The sequence below is a fragment of the Schistocerca cancellata genome, chromosome 3 (genome assembly GCF_023864275.1).
Source record: "Schistocerca cancellata isolate TAMUIC-IGC-003103 chromosome 3, iqSchCanc2.1, whole genome shotgun sequence".
NCBI lineage: Eukaryota > Metazoa > Arthropoda > Insecta > Orthoptera > Acrididae > Schistocerca > Schistocerca cancellata.
In genome coordinates this window covers 596,948,448-596,971,323 of record NC_064628.1, presented here as the reverse complement: position 1 = coordinate 596,971,323, position 22,876 = coordinate 596,948,448, and the positions used below count along the sequence as shown (strand labels likewise).

Sequence of the window (22,876 nt, the reverse complement as noted above, 5' to 3'; positions counted from 1 at the left end):
CAATTTTCTTGTTTGTCAACAATTCATTCGTGAAATCGGTGTTTAGGAACAAAATGCAGGTATACATGTATTGTACATCCGAAAGTATGTTTTTTGCACATGAGCCAACTTATCTGGGAGCACATCTAAAGTGCCAGGTCCAAGACAGTTGAGAGATTTTGATACCTGTTGAAGGGTCGATTAGGTGACTAATGTTCACGTACAGTAATATACTTGCGGATGAGCTATGTATTGATTCTCACTTTATGTAAGTAGAGATGAAACCTTGAGCCTTCTAAACCGATATCAGTTAAAGCTGAAAATAATAAATACAGCCATTTGGATGTCGAAATGAAAAGGAAGTAAATAATGTTTATTTTCAACCGCACAAAGGCAATGGAATGATTTTGGAAGCTCTCAGCTTCTGCATTTGTCTCATTATAGGGTTATTCAGCTAAGCTCAGATATTTCCGGAATATTTAAGGTATGGTAATTCTGTCTTCACCTAAATAAAGTGTGAAAAGTTCTTACTAAACGACATATAGTCTCTTTTCATAGTTATATTAATTAGAGAGACATCGGTTTCAACTTTGCTTTTTCAGATGGAACCGTAGTGTTTTCTGCTGCTCGAAATTGGACAGCTAAAAGAAACGAAGTCAATGGCGCTTCACTCTTCAAAATCCAATTAGTAGCTTCGGAGAAAATACGATACGCATAACTTAGAATTTATCTATGCTGAAGTCGATGTTTGTTCCAAGGCTAACAGTTACCTGAGGCTATGTAAAGCATTAACACACTCTTTTATGTTCATCTTTCTTTTTTTTCCAGTATTAGAACATTTTGTAAGATTATTCCTTGTAGTCCCGAATAGCATATCGGTACAACGTTGCGGTCCTTGAATAAGTTTCAACTTTTTTGTGCAAATAGCTACTAAGTTTACATAATTGCTAGAAAATAGATTAAATTTTCGTAGCAAGTAACCAAATTCTCGTTACATCTTGCGTAAGTCATGGCACGCCTTAGTCAGAAGACGGTGGATTCTCAAGTGAAATGCAGAGAAAAAAGCCATCGTAGCACCCTAATCTGGCAACACATAATTTTATTTTCTTTGCATTTTACATCATTCACCGCACATAAAGACGCTTTCTTCGTCTTACTTTTGTGTGGTACCCATGAAAATAAATACATCTTTTGTATTCTGTGTATGCCGCTCATTAATTAACACAGCCGACTTCAGCATGACTTCCGTACAGAGAAGCACTGTTGAAATGGTCCACATTAAGGTAGCCGCTACTTTCCTTCAGTTTTCCGAAAAATGAAGTATCTGTTTAGGAAGAACAACGCCGTTACTTCAAGGCAGCACTTCCTCTGCTATGGGTCTCCAGTGTCTGCTTCTTCTGCCTTCTCTTCCTCGTCCGTTTCGTCCTTACCGGCACTCATCTCCTACAAGAAAAGGAAAGTAATTTGTAACCGGAGTGATAAGACGAGTCATTTCGACAAATAAATATGATGCAAAGCAGTCATGGTGAGTTTACAGTACAGTGCGTAGTGCACAAGAAATCGTGTTCTCTTGTGCATACGTTGTGAAACGTATACATATAACAATGAATTGTTTGCTTACATTTACCATCTGAACTGTATGAAATGTGTAATGCAATATTATTTTTAAAAAAAATTCTCTAGAATCTGAAAAGGCAAGAACGTCTCTTAAATCTGTCTTGATCAAATACTAGTGTCTCCTTCTCTTAATGTTATTATACAGGGTGATTACAATGTCTTGCTCTGATTGTAACAGAATAACCGTTTGTCATAATAAGTTACATTTGATGCCGTTACATAGGTTAGTGTTACTAGTTTTTTATTTATTATTTTTTTAAGACCACTTACGTTAGTCGCAGTGGTTAGCACACTGGACTCGCATTCGGGAGGACGACGGTTCAATCCCGCGTCAGGCCATCCTGATTTAGGATTTCCGTGATTTCCCTAAATCGCTCCAGGCAAATGCTGAGATGGTTCCTTTAAAAGGGCACGGCCGACGTCCTTCCCCATCCTTCCCTAATCCGATGAGACCGATGACCTCGCTGTCTGGTCTCCTCCCCCCAAACAACCCAACAACCCCAACTTACGTAAGTAAACCTCAACCTGTGCTTCCTTGGTAGCTCAGAGAATGTCGAGGTGATATTCCAGTTCCCGCCAGGTGTTTCGTAACGTGTGTTCTGTCACAGTACCCACAGTAACTTGTATCCTAGCCTTCAGTTCGTCGACGTCAGCAACTTGTGTGACGAAGACTCTGTCCTTGAGATAGCCCCAGAAAAAATTGTCAAGGGGCATAATGTTTGGAGAGCAGGGTGTTGGACCGTTCCTTCCGATCCACCGATCCGGACATTACTCCCCTCTCCAGACATTACATCCCTTGACTTTTTTTCTGGGGCTATCTCAAGGACAGTGTCTTCGTCACACCAGTTGCTGACGTCGACGAACTGAAAGCTAGGATACAAGCTGCTATTGGTACTGTGACAGAACACATGTTACGAAACACCTGGCGGGAACTGGAATACCGCCTCGACATTCTCCGAGCTACCAAGGAAGCACACGTTGAGGTTTACTAACGTAAGTTCAAAATTGTTCAAATGGCTCTGAGCGCTATGGGACTTAACTTCTGAGGTCATCAGTCCCCTAGAACTTAGAACTACTTAAACATAACTAACCTAAGGACATCATACACATCCATGCCAGAGGCAGGATTCGAACCTGCGACCGTAGCGGTCTCGCGGTTCCAGACTGAAGCGCCTAGAACCGCTCGATCACATCGGCCAGATCTAACGTAAGTGGTCTTAAAAAAAAACTAGTAACAATAACCTATGTAATGGTATCAAATGTTACTTATTATGTCAAACGGTTATTCCGTTGTAAAGTTTTATAATCAGGGCAAGACCTTGTGCTCACCCTGTATTTCCACACTGCGCAAAAGGAATTATCGCTTTCTCAAAACCGCGTAACTGTGTCCCATTTCGACGCGTAAGTTTGAATTTTGCCTCAGAAGTGCCTACAATCCCTCGGGCTCCGCGACGCTTCAAACAGCAAGATGTAGACACACGAAAAAAAAAAAAAAAGAGGCTGCTCAAAAGTTCATGTGAGCTGTAAAGTGAGTTAATGACGACACATTGGTACCAAATTTAACCACAATTCTGCTCAACGCCATGGTGGACATGTTGCACGACGGGAAGGTCGTCACAACCCGTATTACCCACATTTCACCTCTTCTTTTCACACGTCTACGATGGAGTTCAGAGCCGCGATACCCAGAGTTCAAATCAGGCGGGTTTTTTATGTGTGGCTGACGTTAACATTTCAGACACACGATCACTCGGAATCGTCACGAAAAACCCCCAGGGGGTGGTATAAAGGGCACCAATGAGATCACCCCTTCCCTTGGGGCGCTGATTTCCACACATTTCTCAGCGGAACGAGGAAAAGGACAACTTCTTAAGGAAACAGGGTGATTTCAGCAGTGCTCTATTGCAGAGAAGCCAAAGGAAAGGGTGAATTGCGGATGAGAGAGTCTATGACGACCTACCCATCGTGTGACACGTTCACGGTGGAACTGGGCAGAACTGTGGTAAAATTTCGGGGCAATATGACGTCATCAACCCATCTTACGCCCCACATGAACTTCTAAGCTGTGGCCTCTTTTCGCATGTTTAGACATTTTGCTGTTTGAAGTGTCTCCGAGATGCAAAGCTGGTACTTTTTGCCGATGATGCAAGTGTAGCTATCACACCCAACAGACAGGAATTAACTGGTGAAATTGTAAACTATGTTTTTCAGTAAATCATTAAGTGGTTCTCTACAAATGGGCTCTCATTAAACTTTGACAAAACACAGCACATACAGTTACACACAGTAAGTGGAATGACAACATTAAAAAATATAGACTTCGATCATAAATCTGTAGCTAAGGTAGAATATTCAAAATTTCTAGGTGTATGCATTGATGAGGGGTTGAACTGGAAAAAAACACACTGAAGATCTACTGAAACGTTTGAGTTCAGCTACTTATGCTACTAGGGTCATTGCAAATTTTGGCGATATACATCTCAGTAAATTAGCTCACCACGCCTATTTTCATTGTCTGCTTTCGTATGACATCATATTCTGGGGTAACTCATGATTGAGTAAAAGGGTGTTCTTTGCACAAAACCGTGTAATCAGAATAATTGCTGGAGCTCATCCAAGATCATCCTGCAGACATTTAAAGAGCTAGAGATCTTCACTATAGCCTCACAATATATATAATCACTTATGAAATTTGTTATTAACAATCCGAACGAATTCAAAAGTAATAGCAGCGTACACGGCTACAACACTAGGAGAAAGGATTATCTTCACTACTCAAGGTTAAATCTAACTTTGGCTCAGAAAGGGGTAAATTATGCTGCCACAAAAGTCTTTGGTCACTTACCTAAAAGCATCAAAAGTCTGACAGATAGTCATATAACATTTAAAAGGCAATTAAAAGAATTTCTTAATGGCAACTCCTTCTACTCATTAGATGAATTTTTGGATATAGCAAGTGAGTAATTTCCCAGACCCACACAAAAAAAAAAAAAATTAAAAATATTAAGTGTCATGTAATATTTTGCGTAATGTAATATCTTGTATAGACACCTTTTATTAACTTGACACGTTCCACATCGTTACGAATTGTCCTATTCATGATCTATGGAACAAGTACTAATATAATCTAAAATTGAGTGACGTCGCAGGACGCCACGCTTTTGCATCATTTTAGAGGGAAGTTGTAATTGTTGGCAGCATTCCATCAAAATTGAAACTTTTGCATCGAAATGGGAGACAATAATGTGGTTTCAAAAAAGTGATGCTCGAGCAATGTATAAGTGAACATATTCTTATGTGGAGGTAATTCTTCTTCTGTATCTCTTAAAGAGTAATTTATAGCTGCGGAAGCTCATTGTCATCTTCACGCAGTTTCTGTAGAAAATTAGTTCTAAGGCTGCACTAAGCAGTACAAGTCGATGACACGCACACAAACGCACGCACACACACTCACGGAGAGAGAGAGAGAGAGAGAGAGAGAGACGGATTACAGTGCTGGCTGTTACGTCCCAGAGAGCTGTTTACCCCTCCCACTTGCCCCTTCCCCACAATGCTACAGTGACTTCTGCAAGCACAAAATTTATCACATGAAAGGCCAACACGCAACCACACCTTTAGGTAGTGAGTGACTCCTCACAGAATTACTTATGATTCGAACTTAAGAAACAGTATAGCGGTGTGGATATGGATTCATCAAGGCGTATAAATAAAAGAAAAAGGAAGTAGTGGGTGCGGGCTTTATCTTCAGCTGTAGGTGGGATAAGTGAAGTAAAGATGAAAAATCTAAAGGTTTTGGTAGACACTCAACAGCTCTCCACTTTATTAATTCTGCTCCGCATTCAATCACAAAATAAAGGAGTTTGGTGGAGAAAAAGTTTGTGCTCCTGGAAAACGCTGCGGCTGTTTCAAGAATCCTCCAAGCCAACGGAAATAAACAGTATAGCGTCAACAGTGTTCTACTTCTTGTGAAGTAATATGTTTCAAAACATCGTTCAAGCCTTTTCACGATGAGGAAGAACACTCTCACAGGTAGTTAGCATTCTGCAGCTAAAAATACTCGCGTCTGAGTTGCTGTTCTTGGAGGACACGACCCCGCAGATGTTTTGGCTGGTTTTCTCTTTAGCTATCGGGGTGTATCCCTGTCTCATTGCAAGAATTTTACTGTTTGTGAGAAAAGAATCATCACGTTTCCTGAGAAGAGCGAGGGAAATATAATTCTACTCGGATAGAGTCCACTCATATCTCAACAAATCTAGTCAAGTTGTGATGTGGAAGGTGCCTCATAGACTGCCCGTTAATTGCTTTCCCTCGACAGTATTTGGCCCGCAGCTCATCTTGAGGCTGAAGGTCATTTTCTACAGAGGCTAGTGCTTCCTTCGCGATTCGGGCGGTGAATCCATGTTCTCTGCTCTCCGAGACAAACAGCCTTTCAGCGTCACCCCAAACAATGATCGACGCAGCATGCCCAGAGTGTACGGTGCCATAAACGACCGCTGGTGTCGACCAACCTCCAAGTTGGTACCACTAGGTGCGCCAAACCGTAACCAGCCTGGACTGGCCGAGTTACCTGAGATGCGCCGCCACACTACAAACAAGGCGAATGTTATCCTCTGCGACAACGGAAGATAATATGAAAATCTAGAGAATTCTGAGAATCTCACCTTTGTTTACACAATACCGCAGGAATTCCTTTCCATGAATGAACATCTTGTCATAAAAAGCGGACGGCTACACTTGTGCCATTACTGCTCCAAGACTAGAATTGTCCATACCTTACAATATACAGATCACAATGGGTTTGCCTATCGTGGACGGCATGGCGCTACTTAGGTCTCTGATTAAGACACAATGCTGTTAGGTTATGCAGATGCTCAGTTAACATTAGGGTGCCATACAGACTGCATAAACTATGCGCTCAGATCTTTTCCTAACGGGCCGCATGGTAGCCAAGGACGTGAAAGCATGAAAAAATAATCAGGAAATTATTTTCCTTTCTTCCCGGAAAACAGGGATCATAGCGGCTGTTTAATGGAAATGGTCTGTTGTTATTTCGCCGAGTCTGTTTCGCAATAGACAGCTTACCAGACCATCTAAAAGTCTCATATAACGTTAAAAATATGAGCATTGAGTGATAGAACAACTCTTTTCTCAGATGTGATCAATGTTAAAAGTCGGCTTTAAAAGCACCCATTTAACACGTTAACTTGATCTTTCACTTCTATAGCCATTTATTTCAAGTTAAGTAACAGGTTATCAGATGATAGCTTACTACTGACAAAGTAGGTGATATTCATAACACAAAGTAAATTAAGTACTTAAGAAAACGATAACGCTATATAGCAAGTAAGCAGCCGCAGATGAATGAAACGTACACTTATAGTATGGACCTAAAAGAAACAAAACTAATTAATCCAGATTGTTCGTAAGACATTGTACATGCAGCAGTTAAAATTACAAACTCTCTAATATATTATAAAACCATGCGTTACTACATTTGGTCTAACTTTCATAAGACAACTGAATGCTGATAGTTGCTCCGTACTTTTGCAAAAGCTTGATGAAGCTGATGTATAGGTGACACAAATTACATTATCTGATCAAAAGTATCCGGACACCTATTGTAGTTGTTGTAGTCATCTGTCCAGAGACTGCTTTGCTGTAGCTCTCCATGCTACTCTATGGATACGAGCGATAGTATGCTGGCCGTTACTTCGAATGTGCAGGAGATGGTATTCTTCCTACACGTCGGTCAGGGGGCCTGAAAATGCGTAGCGTAACACAGTAACTGGTTGTTGTTGTCTTCAGTCCTGAGACTGGATTGATGCAGCTCTCCGTGCTACTCTATCCTGTGCAAGCTTCTTCATCTCCCAGTGCCTACTGCAACCTACATCCTTCTGAATCTGTTTAGTGTATTCATCTCTTGGTCTCCCTCTACGATTTTTACCCTCCCCACTGCCCTCCAATACTAAGTTGGTGATCCCTTGATGCCTCAGAACATATACTACCAACCGATCCCTTACACTAGTCAAAGTTGTGCCACAAATTCCTCTTCTCCCGAATTCTATTCAGTACCTCCCCATTAGTTATGTGATCTACTCATCTAACGTTCAGCAGTCTTCTGTAGCACCACATTTCGAAAGTTTCTATTCTCTTCTTGTCTAAACTAGTTATCGTCCATGTTTCACTTCCATACATGGCTACACTCTATACAAATACTTTCAGAAACGACTTCCTGACACTTAAATCTATACTCGATCTTAGCAAATTTCTCTTCTTCAGAACCACGTTCCTTGTCATTGCCAGTCTACATTTTATATCCTCTCTACTTCGACCATCATCAGTTATTTTGCTTCCCAAATAGTAACACTCATCTACTATTTTAAGTGTCTCATTTCCTAACCTAATTCCCTCAGCATCACCAGATTTAATTCGATTACATTCCATTATCCTCGTTTTGCTTTTGTTGATGTTCATCTTATATCCTTCTTTCAAGACACTGTCCGTTCCGTTCAACTGCTCTTCCAGGTCCTTTGCTGTCTCTGACAGAATTACAACGTCATCGGCGAACTTCAACGTTTTTATTTCTTCTCCGTGGATTTTAATACTTACTCCGAATTTTTCTTTTGTTTCCTTTACTGCTTGCTCAATATACAGACTGAATAACATCGGGGATAGGCTACAACCCTGTCTCACTCCCTTCCCAACCACAACTTCCCTTTCATGCCCCTCGACTCTCATAACTGCCATCTGCTTTCTATACAAATTATAAATAGCCTTTCGCTCCCTGTGTTTTACCCCTGACACCTTCAGAATTTGAAAGAGTCCAGTCAACATTGTCAAAAGCTTTCTCTAAGTCTACAAATGCTAGAAACGTAGGTTTGCCTTACCTTGATCTATCTTCTAAGATAAGACGTGGGATCAGCATTGCCTCATGTGTTCCAACATTTCTACGGAATCCAAATTGATCTTCCCCGAGGTCGACTTGTACCAGTTTTTCCATTCGTATGTAAGGAATTCGTGTTAGTATTTTGCAGCCGTGGCTTATTAAACTTATAGTTCGATAATTTTCACACCTGTCAACACCTGCTTCCTTTGGGATTGGAATTATTATATTCTTCTTAAAGTCTGGGAATATTTCGCCTGTTTCATACATCTAGCTCAGCAGATAGTAGAGTTTTGTCAGGGCTGACTCTCCCAAGGTAATCAGTAGTTCTAATGGAACGTTGTGTACTCCCGAGGCCACCTATTAGTGGACATTAATATGGGGTGTGACCACCCTTCGCCTCTATGACGGCTTGAAGTCTGTGGGGGACATTTTTCAGTGAGGTGTTTGAATGTCTATGCAGAAATGGCAGCCCCGAAACCATAGGAGGTCGAAGAAACAAAGTCGACTTTCTAACTGATCTCAAAAGGTGTTCCATCGGTTTCACGCTCGGACTCTGGACAGGCCAGTCTGTTTCAGGAAAGTTATTGTCCATAGACCATTGCCTCATAGAGATTGCTTTATGAGAAGCTGCTTTGTCATGCTAGTACATACAATCATCGTCTCCGAAATGTTCCTCTACTGTAGGCAGTACCCAATGCTGTAACACGTATTCATGTCCTTCCACACTTAGCGTTTTCTTAAATGCAATAATGGGACTACACCCTAACGACAGAAAGCACTTCCATAAGGTAACACTACGTCCGTATTCTTTGCTATCTGTATTAGCCCCATAATGGCCTGTCTCCTGCGAGGCATCTCCGTCTCCCTTTTTGTTGACTATTTTGCCATTTATTGCGGTTCTCGATAGGCCTGTCTCATTGTGCGACGTTTTCAGCGATGTTTCGGTCGTCTTTACTCATGGTGCATCGACAATGGCTTTCGTTTTTCCACTGGAAAAACCGTTTGTATGAATTTCTGGCGGCGCAGTTGGTTTCTCCCACTATTTTTACATATTGGGCCAGTTGCTCTTCCGTTCGTTGAATCTACGAAGTTCCTGGGGCTCATGCTCGATAGGAAACTCTCTTGGTCCTCCCATGTGTCTTACCTGGCAGCCCGTTGTATGTGGTCTCTCAGTGTCCTACATGTCCTCAATGGTACTTTTTGGGGTGTAGATCGAACCACCCTCCTCGGTTTGTACCGGTCCTTTGTCCTTTCGAAACTAGATATGGGTGCTTTGTTCATGCATCTGCACGTCCGTCCCCCTTACGCCGTCTCAACACCGTCCAACAGCGTGGCATCCGTTTGGCCACTGGTACTTTTTACACTAGTTCAGTTGAGAGTCTGTATGCCGAAGTTGCTGAACTACCACTGTCCTACCGCCGTGACTTTCTCCTATGCAGGTATGCATGCCATTTGTCTGCGATGCGTGGCCACCCATCCTGTGCCTCCTTCTTCGATGACTCCTTTGATCGCCAATACGGGAGGCGTCCCTCTTCCCTGTCACCTCCTGGAGTCCACTTTCGACTCTTGTTCCAACAGCTTAACTTCACACTACCTGCAACTTTCCCGGTGTGTGTGAACCCTTCACCACCTTGGCTTAGTGCGGCGGCCTGTTTCCACCTTGGCCTTCGTTGGCTTCCTAAGGACACTAATCCAGCCTCGCTCTATCGCCTTCAGTTTCACGACCTTCGCATGGAATTTCGCGATAGTACCTCTGTGTATGGCTGTCGGACCTACCGTGGTGTCGGGTGTGCCTTCATCATTGGCGCCGGCGTTTTCCGGTATCGGCTTCCGGCACATTGCTCAGTATTTACAGCAGAGCTCTTCGCTCTGTATCAGGCCACGGAGAACATCCGGCGACACAGGCTTTTCAGTTGTGTCCACTGCTCAGACTGTCTGAGCGCCCTTCATAGTCTATGTGCGCTGTACACCGCCCATTCCTCAGTGCAATGGGTACAGGAAAACTGTCACTTCCCCACTCTTGGTGGAGCCACTGTGATGTTTATGTGGGTTCCTGCTCATGTCGGTCTGCCGGGAAACGAGGCTGATGACGCTGCTGCCAAGGCTGCAGTCCTCGTACCTCAGCCCACTAGTTCCTATAGTCCCTCCCATGATCTCTGTGTTGCCGTCTCTCAGGAGGTGATGTCACTTTGGTATCGCCATTGGTCCTCCCTTCATGGGAATAAGCTCAGGATTATTAAGTCTCTCCCAGCGGCTTGGACGACCTACTCTTGGCCCTCCCACCAGGAGGAGGTCATTTTAACTAGGCTGCGTATTGGGCACTACCTTTTCAGCCATCGGCATTTGTTAAGTGGCGCTCCCCCGCTGCTTTGTGCACATTGCGCCCACGTTTTAACTGTACGCCACATCGTGCGGAATGCCCATTTTTAACCATTTACGTTCCCGCTTCGGTATGCCGTCAGAGGTATCGGACGTTTCAGCCAACGACGCGCGGGCTATCGACAGCGTTTTACTTTTTACCGGTCGTAGTAACATGGCGAACGCCGTTTAATTTTTAGTTCTCGACCTCCGTTTCTCTATGGTGTATTTCATAAATCTTTCTCCACGTCCCTGTTTTTAGCTATCTTCTCTTATGTCGATTGGCATTGACGTGTAGTTGTTTTTTTTAACTCCTCTCTATCTTCGTGTTATATACACTACTAGCCATTAAAATTGCTACACCAAGAAGAAATGGAGATGATAAACCGGTATTCATTGGACAAATATATTATACTAGAACTGACACGTGATTACATTTTCACGCAATTTGGGTGCATAGATCCTGAGAAATCAGTACCCAGAACAACCACCTCTGGCCGTAATAACGGCCTTGATACGCCTGGACATTGAGTCAAACAGAGCTTGGATAGCGTGTACAGGTACAGCTGCCCATGCAGCTTCAACACGATACCACAGTTCATCAAGAGTAGTGACTGGCGTATTGTGACGAGCCAGTTGCTCGGCCACCATTGACCATACGTTTTCAATTGGTGAGAGATCTGGAGAATGTGCTGGCCAGGGCAGCAGTCGAACATTTTCTGTATCCAGAAAGGCCCGTACAGGACCTGCAAATGCGGTCGTGCATTATCCTGCTGAAATGTAGGGTTTCGTAGGGATCGAATGAATGGTACAGCTACGGGACCTAAGACGTCTGAAATGTAACGTCCACTGTTCAAAGTGCCGTCAATGCGAACAAGAGGTGACCGAGACGTGTAATCAATGGCACCCCATACCATCACGCCGGGTGATACGCCAGTGTGGCGATGACGAATACACCCTTCCAATGAGCATTCATCGCGATGTCGCCAAACACGGATGCGACCATCATGATGATGTAAACAGAACCTGGATTCATCCGAAAGTATAACGTTTTAGCATTCGTGTACCCAGGTTCGTCGTTGAGTACACCATCGCAGGCGCTCCTGTCTGTGATGCAGCGTCATGGGTAACCGCAGCCATGTTCTCCGATCTGATAGTCCATGCTGCTGCAAACGTCGTCGAACTGTTCGTGCAGACGGTTGTTGTCTTGCAAACGTCCCCATCTGTTGACTCAGGGACCGAGACGTGGCTGCACGATCCGTTACAGCCATGCGGATAAGATGCCTATCATCTCGACTGCTAGTGATACGAGGCCGTTGGGGTCCAGCACGGCGTTCCGTATTACCCTCCTGAACCCACCGATTCTATATTCTGCTAACAGTCATTGGATCTCGACCAACGCGAGCAGCAGTGTCGCGATACGATAAACCGCAATCGCGATAGGATACAATCCGACCTTTATCAAAGACGGAAACGCGATGGGACGCATTTTTCCTCCTTCCAGGAGGCACCACAACAACGTTTCACCAGGCAACGCCGGTCAACTGCTGTTTGTGTATGAGAAATCGGTTTGAAACTTTCCTCATGTCAGCACGTTGCAGGTGTCGCCACCGGCGCCAACCTTGTGTGAATGCTCTGAAAAGCTAATCATTTGCATATCACAGCATCTTCTTCCTGTCGGTTAAATTTGGCGTCTGTAGCACGTCATCTTCGTGGTGTAGCAATTTTAATGGCCAGTAGTGTATTTTATTTCTCAATGCCTGAGGATTTTTACCTGAAATTTTGGGCAAACTATTTTTTTCTGCCTTGTGCATAACCAACAATAAAGAAAAACGGTTTTACTAAGTTACAGTGACATCCTGTAAAACATCCGCTAGATTATCAGCGTACTGTGGTTGTTGCCCACTTATTACAAAACAGTAATCAGGGGTACGTCACATGCGTTATGTAGCTACGACAGAGATGTACGGCTGCTCACGTTCTCAATGGTGGCGCGGAAGTCGGCCTCGACCTGGGCCAGCACCGCCTCGCTGGACGTCCGCTGCGCCGCCTGCGCCGCCTTCTCCTTCAGCGCCGCCTCCCTGGCGGGCCCCGACTTCACCTTCTGCTTCAATCTGAGCTCGCGGATGCGCGCTTCCAGAATCTTCTCTCTGCGGCTTTCCCGGTCCAGCATCTGCAACGATATCAGCACGTCGGTCTAAACAGTATAGATACAGACTACGAAAGACGACTCCTGAGAGGATAAAGAACAAACAAGGTCTAATACACATACGTCCAGAAGTGCATAGCTTCCGTGCCGCATGTTAGTGTGTCGAACCTACAGATACCGCAATTACCTTTTAGCCGTGACGTAATAGTTTTGGGGCTTTCGACGGCATATGTGAGTAAACAGACAACAGAATACTAACAAGAATATATTTGGGTTCCACATCGTATGTAGTTTTTTTTGATTAAGAACTACATTATGCAAAACACAACTGTTACGTTATATTTTATTAGACACGATAGATTTCGGTCTATGATCAGACTAACGTTGGGTCCAAAAACCTTCTCAGCTATGCATTTGCATAAATGGAATAACAGTTATCAGATTACATTGTTCCACCATTGATATTAGCTCTGAAACTTAACATTATGTCCACTTAACCCCATACACGTATTTCTGCGGTATATTCATGGACTGATACGTGGAGTGTTTGGTGTTCTCATGGACTCATGCACTGAGTGCGTGAGTATACCAGACAAATACGTCTATGAGCATAAAAGAACATTATGTTACGTATCCATCATTTTGATTTGCAGCTCCTTGTATTGGTCGTGTTTGCAGTTAAAATTGTTGGATGTGAGGTCCGCCACTTACGCAAAACACCGTATTTCGCACTTGTTATACTTACGTGTACATCACAACACCTCAGCATTATGCGGAGAATGGAAGTACTTGCCTCACGAAAACGTAAGTAAAAACGAATATAGGTGCGAAAACATCGTGAAAAACTGAATTACATTCTAGAAGATAGGTTAACTCCCAGCAAAAAATTTTCTTATCAACTTCGTTTGGTTGCAGATGACAAGCTACCTGTAGTAATTAACACACAAGTGATCCAGAAAATGCATGCACACCAAATGTAAAGGTATTTACAAAAAGAAACGATCTGTTGTTTGAACTAAAAATGCACATAATGTTATAATCATTTAACAAAAATGTTCACATTGCAGAATAAATAAAAACTAAAACCCACTGATGATGGCACAGTGGTGCCGAAACATGTTTGAGTACGGAGAAAAACAGTGTTTTGCGTAAGTGGCGAACCTCACATCCAACAATAATGCTACGTATTTACAGCTAGTATCAATGCTGGAACAATGCACATCAGATGCATATTATTCCAGTTACGCAAAGTCATGGTTCAGAAGGTTTTTGGACCTGATGATGGTCTGATCCTTGACTGACATCGATTGTCGCTAATAAAATATGCCGTTACAGCAGTTTATCGCATAATACAGTCCTTAACATTCACTAAAGTTGTACAACACCACCTCCACAAAGTATTTTTAATTACTGTATGTCGAAATGCCACGCTGAACCGTAGCGTAACCTTAGGTCTAAGGTAGTCGATAGATGAGAGCTGGAGAAGGCAACGAATATGTATACGAAATCGTAGCTGTGCTGCGTTGCGTCGTATAATAGAACTGAGTGGATCGGGTAGTTTACTGAAGATTTTAATACGCGGTCGATCGTTTAAATCAATAAAGGGTGTCGATATTTTCGCAACATGTACGGTAGGTTTATAAACAGTAAAACAAGGACTCAAAAACAAAACTTGGGTCCAACGCTGTAATGTAACCATATTTTATTGAAACTGATCCATCTTATATGCAAATTTAAGCCCGTACTGCTTTCATAAATGAAATAAAGTTCTGTAACGAAAAGAAATGCCGATTTTGTTATCTGTCAATCATTACGAGTTGAATACTCTGTTCTGTAACGTCGAACGTTGAATTAGAACTTTTTTATCTATTACATATGAATTCAGAATATGTTAGGCATTACAACTACGATGTCAGTCAAATTCAAATTTGTAAAAAGCTACTGACAAAATCTTTTATAAAAGAGAAGAAAACAATAAAACTGGAAATTTGTTGTTACAAATTAAAAGTATTATTACACTGAAAGTTTGTAAATTACAGTAGTTAAATTTACATTCTTTTGTATGATTTTTTTTTTTTTTTTTTTTTTTTTTTTTTTTTTTTTTTTTTGCGCCAATACTGCCGAGCTGCATGTCTCTGTACAGTCAGTTCTTGAACAGAACTCGGTGCGAGTAGTACCAAGGTGATGCTGGTGGAAAGCCGGTAGTAAGAATTGTTTTGAGTGGAAAAAGTGGACTTCTACGAGTACAAGATGACGTATGAGTATTATATGAACGTTGGATGGCAAAGTGAAAAACTGAGTAACTGGATGATTTATGAAACATGAAAATTACGGAAACCTACTTCTTCAATTATAACTTCCTGTGACCGTTTACATGAGATTCCATTGTTAACTTCAATAACACAGCTGGTGCAACTAGCGGAACTTTCGAATTTCGAAAATAAATCTGCAAATGTGTGTCTGACATACATGCGATTGTTGATAAAAAGAAATAGTTATTTACAACTGGAAAGTGACAGTTTGGTTGTGAGTTTGCGAAACCAGTGAATGTGATGTTATCAGAATAACTGTATCATTTGTTACGGTATGTACTTTACACTTATCGGGTTTGGATGAATGGATGATGTCCACCATTCTGATGTCTTCAAGGGGCAAAAGAGACGGGTCGTATCGGCAGGTTCAGTATTTCAGTAGATGGAATCTTATTCACACATTACATGGCTGTGAACAGTACATTCTATTGGCCGACGCACTATAATGTGGCTTAGAGGAAGTGTTTGAAGTAACGCCCCATGGACTCTGAGGAATTATTCAACCGCATCAGCTTACATCCGATGACGTCACAGAGGAGCAGGAATGGGTTGTCCCAGTGTCTGAAGAGCATGCTACTGAACTGTCTTACCTGATTCAGTTAGAGCGAAAGATGTTGTCGAGGTGCCTCCCAGCTGTAGAGTGGAAGTTGGCTGAAACACCATCATGAAGTGGTCACATGATCCTTCGAACTGCCAAAGGCACATCTTCCAGGAGGCAGTGTGTGCCACAAGGCGAGCAGATGCTCCCAGTCCGTGAAGCGTTGCTAAGGACTGAGTAGTTTTAAGAGATGATCGTAGACTGTGAACAACCATAAATTGATGCTTAACCGGCACTCGTAATTCGCGGTTATCTGTCCAAGAGACTTTTGTGTAACCCACGGATGACTGTTATGGAGATTTGTAATACTGTTCTCGGTAAAGGTGGATGGTGCACAGGAACAACGAAATGGTTCCAAGCATGGAAAGCACGCATTTTAGGATGTGTCTCCATTAGATCTTATTTGTTACAAGTCCTGCCTGAAATTAAATGTTATAAAGACAGACGGTGGAAACTTACAGCTGTGAGCAACGGTTTGTCATTCTTCTGCAGCTCGGCCAGGTTTTCAGAGATCTCCACAAGGTACACAGTGCCCATGTCACTTCCCACAGCTATCATCTGACCGTTGTCACTGATGCTCAGACATCTTAGTGGATCGTCACACACCTGTGGAATTCAAAAATAATCCGTTAGATTTTCTCTGATGTACTGTTTTATTGGGAGTCGTATACAAAAGCAGTTTCACATGTCTGGTAAGCAAGCAACACACAATCCTCTTTTTGGAAACCCGACTTTACCCGTACGGAACTGTTTAAAGTGGAATGACTACATAAAACTAATCACAGAGAAGGGCAAAATCCAGAATGAGACTCATTGGAAAAATCCTCGGGAAGTGTAGTCCACCCTCGAAGAAGGTAGCATACAAAACCCTCGTTCGACCTATTCAGTAAACTTTTGACAGGACCAGTGAAAGAAAATGCAGACCTATATGAGCGTCGCTTTGAGTCATTGCATGTTATTCGCTTTTAAAATTCAAAGCCAAGAACATAAGTACAAGAAGGCAAAACAATTTATACAATGGACAATGTTTTCTAGAGGTACAAATTGGGCCTACTTTTTACTAGCATATGGTTCTTGTTATCAGATTAATCTTTGTGAAATTGAGGAGTAGTACCTTCTACCGCTGAAACCTTTAAATCTCTAAATTCTGTAAACGTAGATTGTCTTTCATAGCATATCTTCTAAGATACGTTTAAGGGTCAGTTTTGCTTCGCGTGTTCTTACATGTCTCACGAACCCAAACTGATCTTCCAAACGGTCATCTTCTACCAATCATTCCATCCTACAAGGATTCTACATCTACGCCTACATGCATACACTGCAAGCCACCACATGGTACATGGTGAAGGATACCTCGTACGAGGGTTGACTGAAAAGTAATGCCTCCACCTTCGTAACTCTTCAACAGTTGGCAGCATTGGTATGTGGCAAGTACTGGCTTGTTCCGTAGCCTCTTCTCTACAGCTCCAGTTGGCGAGAAGCCTTAGCATTGAACGGTTGTGTTGTTACAGTTTAAAGTACGGACCCTGAGCAGCCGGTCGGTCAATGCGATTTAAGCCACGTGCAGTCATTGAATTCTTGACAGGAGAAGATGTCACCCCAAAGGAGATTCATCAGAGAATGAAAGCAGTTTACGTGATTGTGTTGATGCGAGTAGTGTGCAGCGTTGGGCGAATAAGTTTAAAGATGTTGAGGCGGGAACATCTGACCTGCGTGACAAACTAAGAGTTGGACGTCCTGTGACATCAAGCACCGAGTTTCACAAGCAAAATATTTACAGATTGATTCAGGACGACCGTCGTATCACACAGAGAGAAACTGCAAGCACAATCGGCATTTCAAAAGAACGTGTGGGTCACATTATTGCTTTGCTTGGCTATCGGCAGATCTGTGCACGATGGGTACCCCGGATGCTGACTCCTGATGCAGACTTGAAATTTGCCAGGAACTAATCTCAGCCGGCCGCGGTGGTCGTGCGGTTCTAGGCGCTCCAGTCCGGAGCCGCGCTGCTGCTACGGTCGCAGGTTCGAATCCTGCCTCGGGCATGGATGTGTGTGATGTCCTTAGGTTAGTTAGGTTTAAGTAGTTCTAAGTTCTAAGACCACAGCAGTTGAGTCCCATAGTACTCAGAGCCATTTGAACCATTTTTGAACTCCTCTCGCGTTACGAGAATGAAGAGGCACAGTACTCACATCAACACAATCACCATAAACTGCTTTCATTCTCTGATGAATCTCCTTTGGGGTGACACCTTCTGCTGTCAAGAATTCAATGACTGCACGTTGCTTAAATCGCACTGACCGACCGTCTGCGCAGGGTTCCGTACTTTACACTGTAACAACACAAACGTTCAATGCTAAGGCTTCCCGCCAACTGGAGCTGTAGAGAAGAGGCTAAGGAACAAGCCAGTACCTACCGCATACCAATGCTACCAACTGTTGAAGAGTTACGAAGGTAGAGGCATTACTTTCAGTCAACCTCGCACCACTACTGGTCATTTCCTCTCTTGTTCCTCTCGCAAACGAAGCGGGAAAAATACAACTGTCTATATGCCTTGCGTATGAGCACCAATTTCCCTTATCTTGCCTTCGTGGTCCTTACATGAAGTATATGTTGGCGGAAATAGAATCGTCCTAGTCACTTGCAAATGCCAGTTGCCGCGCGGAGTGGCCGCGCGGTTTGAGGCGCCATATCACGGATTGCACGGCCACTCCTGCCGGAGGTCCGAGTCCTCCCTTGAGCGTAGGTGTGTGTGTTGATCTTAGCATAAGTTAGGTTAAGTGAGTGTAAGCCTAGAGACCGATGAGCTCAGCACTTTGGTCCCTTAGGAATTCACACACGTTTGAACATTTTTGTATTGCCAGTTCTCGAAATTATCCCAGTAGTGTTTCATGAAAAGGATGTCGTCTTCCCTCCAGGATTTCCATAATAGTCGCGTGTTGATCGAATCTAGCGGTCACACATATACCATCACACCTCTAAATTACTTCGATCACTTCTTTTAATGCGACCTGATGCGGATCCCCAACACTCGAGCGGTACTCAAGAATAGATCGCACTAGTGTCGTAAGCATGGAGTACTCTGTATATGAGTTACACTTCCTCTTCGCTACTACCGGTCTTAGGTGCTCGTTCCATTTCATATTGTTTTGCCAAGATATTTAATTGCTGTGACTGTGTCAAGCAGCACACCACTGACATTGCATTCGAACATCAGAAGATTGTTTTTCCTACTCGCCTGCGTTAACTTATATTTTTTTCTACATTTAGAGCAAGCTACCATTCACCATACCAAATATAATTTCTGTAATTTCATTTTTTTACAGGATGGTTGCGGGATCTCGGCTATTTAATATAAAATGTCAAACCAACAACACTTTTAGCCATCTGAATTTTATTTTACTTTTACTACCAGTTTTGGCGTTACATTACGCCATCTTCAGGTCCTCTGACGTGTGAGAAGAATCTTAGCTCTTGTACAGTCGAAATAGTGACCAGCATACAGTCAATTTCATCCCTACACTTCTTTTCAACAACGCGAAACCTTCGTTCATCAGTTGTAGACCGAACAATCTGCATGGATGTGTGTGATGTCCTTAGGTTAGTTAGGTTTAAGTAGTTCTAAGTTCTAGGGGACTGATGACCTCAGAAGTTAAATCCCATAGTGCTCAGAGCCATTTTTTTTTTTTTTTTTGAAAATGCATATCGTAACACTGAAACTAGTAGCAAAAGTAAAATAAAATTGGAATTAAAGACGGATATGATTTCTGTCTGAGCCATTCAATATCCTCCTACAGTCACTCAATAACGATACTCTCCCCTCACTACAGCGTCACCTGCAAACAACCGCTTATTGCTGCTGGCCCTTTCCATCAGATCCTTTCTGTAGCCCTATATAAAGAACAAGAGCTGTCCCTGTCACACTCACCTGGAGTTCTCTTGCCGATACTCTTGTCTCTGACGAATAACTCGTCGTCCAGGGCAACTTAATGGGTTCTATTACTTCGAGCCACTCACATATCTGACAACCAATCCCTTATACTCTGACGCTTGTTAGCAGTCTCCAGGGTGACACTGCCTCAATCGGTTTCCGGAATTTGTGGACAGAAGCTTTTAGGTCTCAAGGAAGTTATTATATTCAAACTTAAAATATGCTCAAGAATTCTCCAGCAAACCGATGTTAAGGATATCGGTCTCTACTTTTGCTGGTCCGTTCTTTTATTTTCTTATATACAGGAGTCGCCTGTGCTTTTTCCCAGTTGCGTGGAACATTGTGGTGGGCGAGAGATACTTGATACGACATAAGCTAAGTAATCTGCCAGACCCGAAGAGTGCTCCCTGCAAAACGGAATTGGGATACTACAGGAGCGGCAAATAATACCGCCCGGTCGTACGCAACGATAATGTTCCAGTGCGTGCGCGCGTCAATAATAATGGAAAACGAGAAACGTCGTCCAAATAGTCGCACAGGACTAACCATTTCCTCTGATGCACCGACACTGCGCGGAACTCTGTTGTGTAAGGCATCTGCAGCCGCAGACAGCGAAACTTGTCGAAACCAGTTGAGAAAAAGGCCCCGTTGTGTGAAATCGAATTAGTGTATGTGTGATATTGGTAGTGGCAAGTTCCTATAGGACCAAACTGCAGAGGTCATCGATCCCTAGGCTTACACACTACTTAATCTAATTTAAACTAACGTACGCTAAGAACAACACACACACTCATGCTTGGGGAAGAACTCAAACCTCCGGCTGGGAGAGCCGCGCGGCAACTCCGCACGGCTGTGTGTGTGATGATGCCGTATTCATTACCCGAGCATGTTGCCATTGGCTCAAACGGCTCTAAGCACTATGTGACTTAACATCTGAGATCATCAGTCCTCTAGACTTAGAACTACTTATACCTAACTGACCTAAGGATATCACACACATCCATGCCCGAGGCAGGATTCGAACCTGCGACCGCAGCAACAAAGCGGTTCCGGACTGAAGCGTCTAACAACCCTACCACAACAAAGGTCAAAAATTAATTATGATTGTAGTGTTGCTCACGCTGCTAAATATTGCATTTTCGGGCAACAACAAAGTTATATTATGTGGCAGGTGTCATAAGAGCACAGTTAATAAAGTCATTTCTTGAAATAATGGATAAACTAGGCACTCATCTTTTCGTGTTTCCCACGCTGGTCTCGTTGTGAACTCACGGGTCAATCGTCGAAAATCTCGGTAGTGATGATTCCAAGATCGGATGCAAAGAGGCCTAGGTGTTATTCTGCGATATTCAAAAGTTTTATAGATGTGTTTCATAAACCATTCTTGAAGATTAAACTTTTGCAAAAAATGGTTCAAATGGCTCTGAGCACTATGGGACTCAACATCTTAGGTCATAAGTCCCCTAGAACTTAGAACTACTTAAACCTAACTAACCTAAGGACATCACACACACCCATGCCCGAGGCAGGATTCGAACCTGCGACCGTAGCAGTCCCGCGGTTCCGGACTGCAGCGCCAGAACCGCTAGACCACCGCGGCCGGCAAACTTTTGCAAGTTAGGACAATGGTGATGTAAAAAAGTAATCAGCACACCGAATTTAAGTTACACTTCTTTTTTATTATTTTTGTTGCAATATCACGTAACTCGTTCCAAAACATCACTCCACAATATAAAACATACTTGAAAATATCTTCCTCACTGTTAAAGTTCACATTTCATAAACTGACTACAATTTGTGTCTTTTTAACATGACGACCAAAGCTTGACTCTCTAATAACCGCTTACGCGCCCAAAAATCAGAGTTACAAGTACGTCAAAGATCACAGTGACAAAAGAAAGAATACACATAAGAATAATATCATTGCAATATATACATATCGATGTACAGCTACATTAATGAAATCAAATCTGAATGTTGTCACAGCAATATGTTAACTATTTTTCAGAAACACAGTAGAATATTGCTGGTATCGAGAGATTAAGGTAAAGTGCCGTAATGGTTACGTAATTCAAGTACCATTACAAGCGCCTAGAACCGCTCGGCCGCCATGGCCGGCTCCTGTTGCCATTGTTGAAGCGTTCATTCGCACTGAAGCACTGGATCTTTTGTGAAAACAAAGAATTTGTTTCAGAAGAAATTCTCAGGACGTTCTGTGCCAGCAAAAAGCACCATATAGGAACTGATTGAAAGATGGCGGCGTACAGCACCGGTTTACAATGCTCCCAGAGTAGATCACCACCTGTCTCCATACCTGAATTAAAGAGGCAGGTGCAGGAGATAACGGCAAGAAGTCCTCGTAAGTCAACCAGGAGAATGAGTGAACAGGTTCACGCTAGTGAGAGAAGTTGCAGACGTGTTTTAAGGGGTCTGATATTAAAATCATACCTGATAAGTGTTGTGCAAGAACTGAAGGAGCCTGACATGCAGAAGAGAGTTCACTTCTGTTCATGCCCACTAAGACTCAGCATGAATGACGAGGCGTGGTTCCACCTGTCTGGTACATGAATTCCCAAAACAACCGGTATTGATCGACCACACACGATTCACCAGGTACCCTTGCATGACGATAAGATTGGTGGTGTGGTGCGCCATTTTCGCCACACGGGTTATAGGGCCCATATTCTCTGAGACGATAGTGAACAGTGACGTGTATTTGCGAATCCTGGAGGAGTTTTGTTCAAACTTGACAGGGGAGGAGCGTCAGTTAACTTCACGAACCAGTTTTACTTGCCGCACCCTATATCTGGTCCTGGCGACTTACTTGTTTTCAACTTTCAGCTGCTTCTCGACGGCAGGGATGCCTATTTCTGTGTCCTCCCTATGGGAGTTTATTCGACGGTCAAAAGATAGTATGTCTGTGCGATCCTCCTGCGTCAATGATATTTTACACGCGAAATTAAATATTCAGCATTTCTTTTGCTGTCTTCTCTTGCGACAGCCGATTCGTCGACGATTTACTGAATAGAAGCCTTCGACGCGGTTA

At 43.0% G+C, this 22,876-nt stretch overlaps 1 protein-coding gene across 1 annotated transcript in view; it reads right to left on the bottom strand.

Moving 5' to 3' along the window:
* Window positions 1-1,350: 1,350 nt before the first annotated feature.
* LOC126176454 (dynein axonemal intermediate chain 2) overlaps window positions 1,351-22,876 on the bottom strand; it is a 178,043-nt gene continuing 156,517 nt past the window's right edge. The window contains exons 7-9 of the mRNA XM_049923611.1: window positions 16,359-16,505; window positions 12,819-13,013; window positions 1,351-1,422 (exon numbers count right to left, since the gene is read on the bottom strand). Coding sequence (XP_049779568.1) covers window positions 1,351-1,422; window positions 12,819-13,013; window positions 16,359-16,505 — 414 coding nt within the window. The remainder of the gene's footprint in view (window positions 1,423-12,818; window positions 13,014-16,358; window positions 16,506-22,876) is intronic.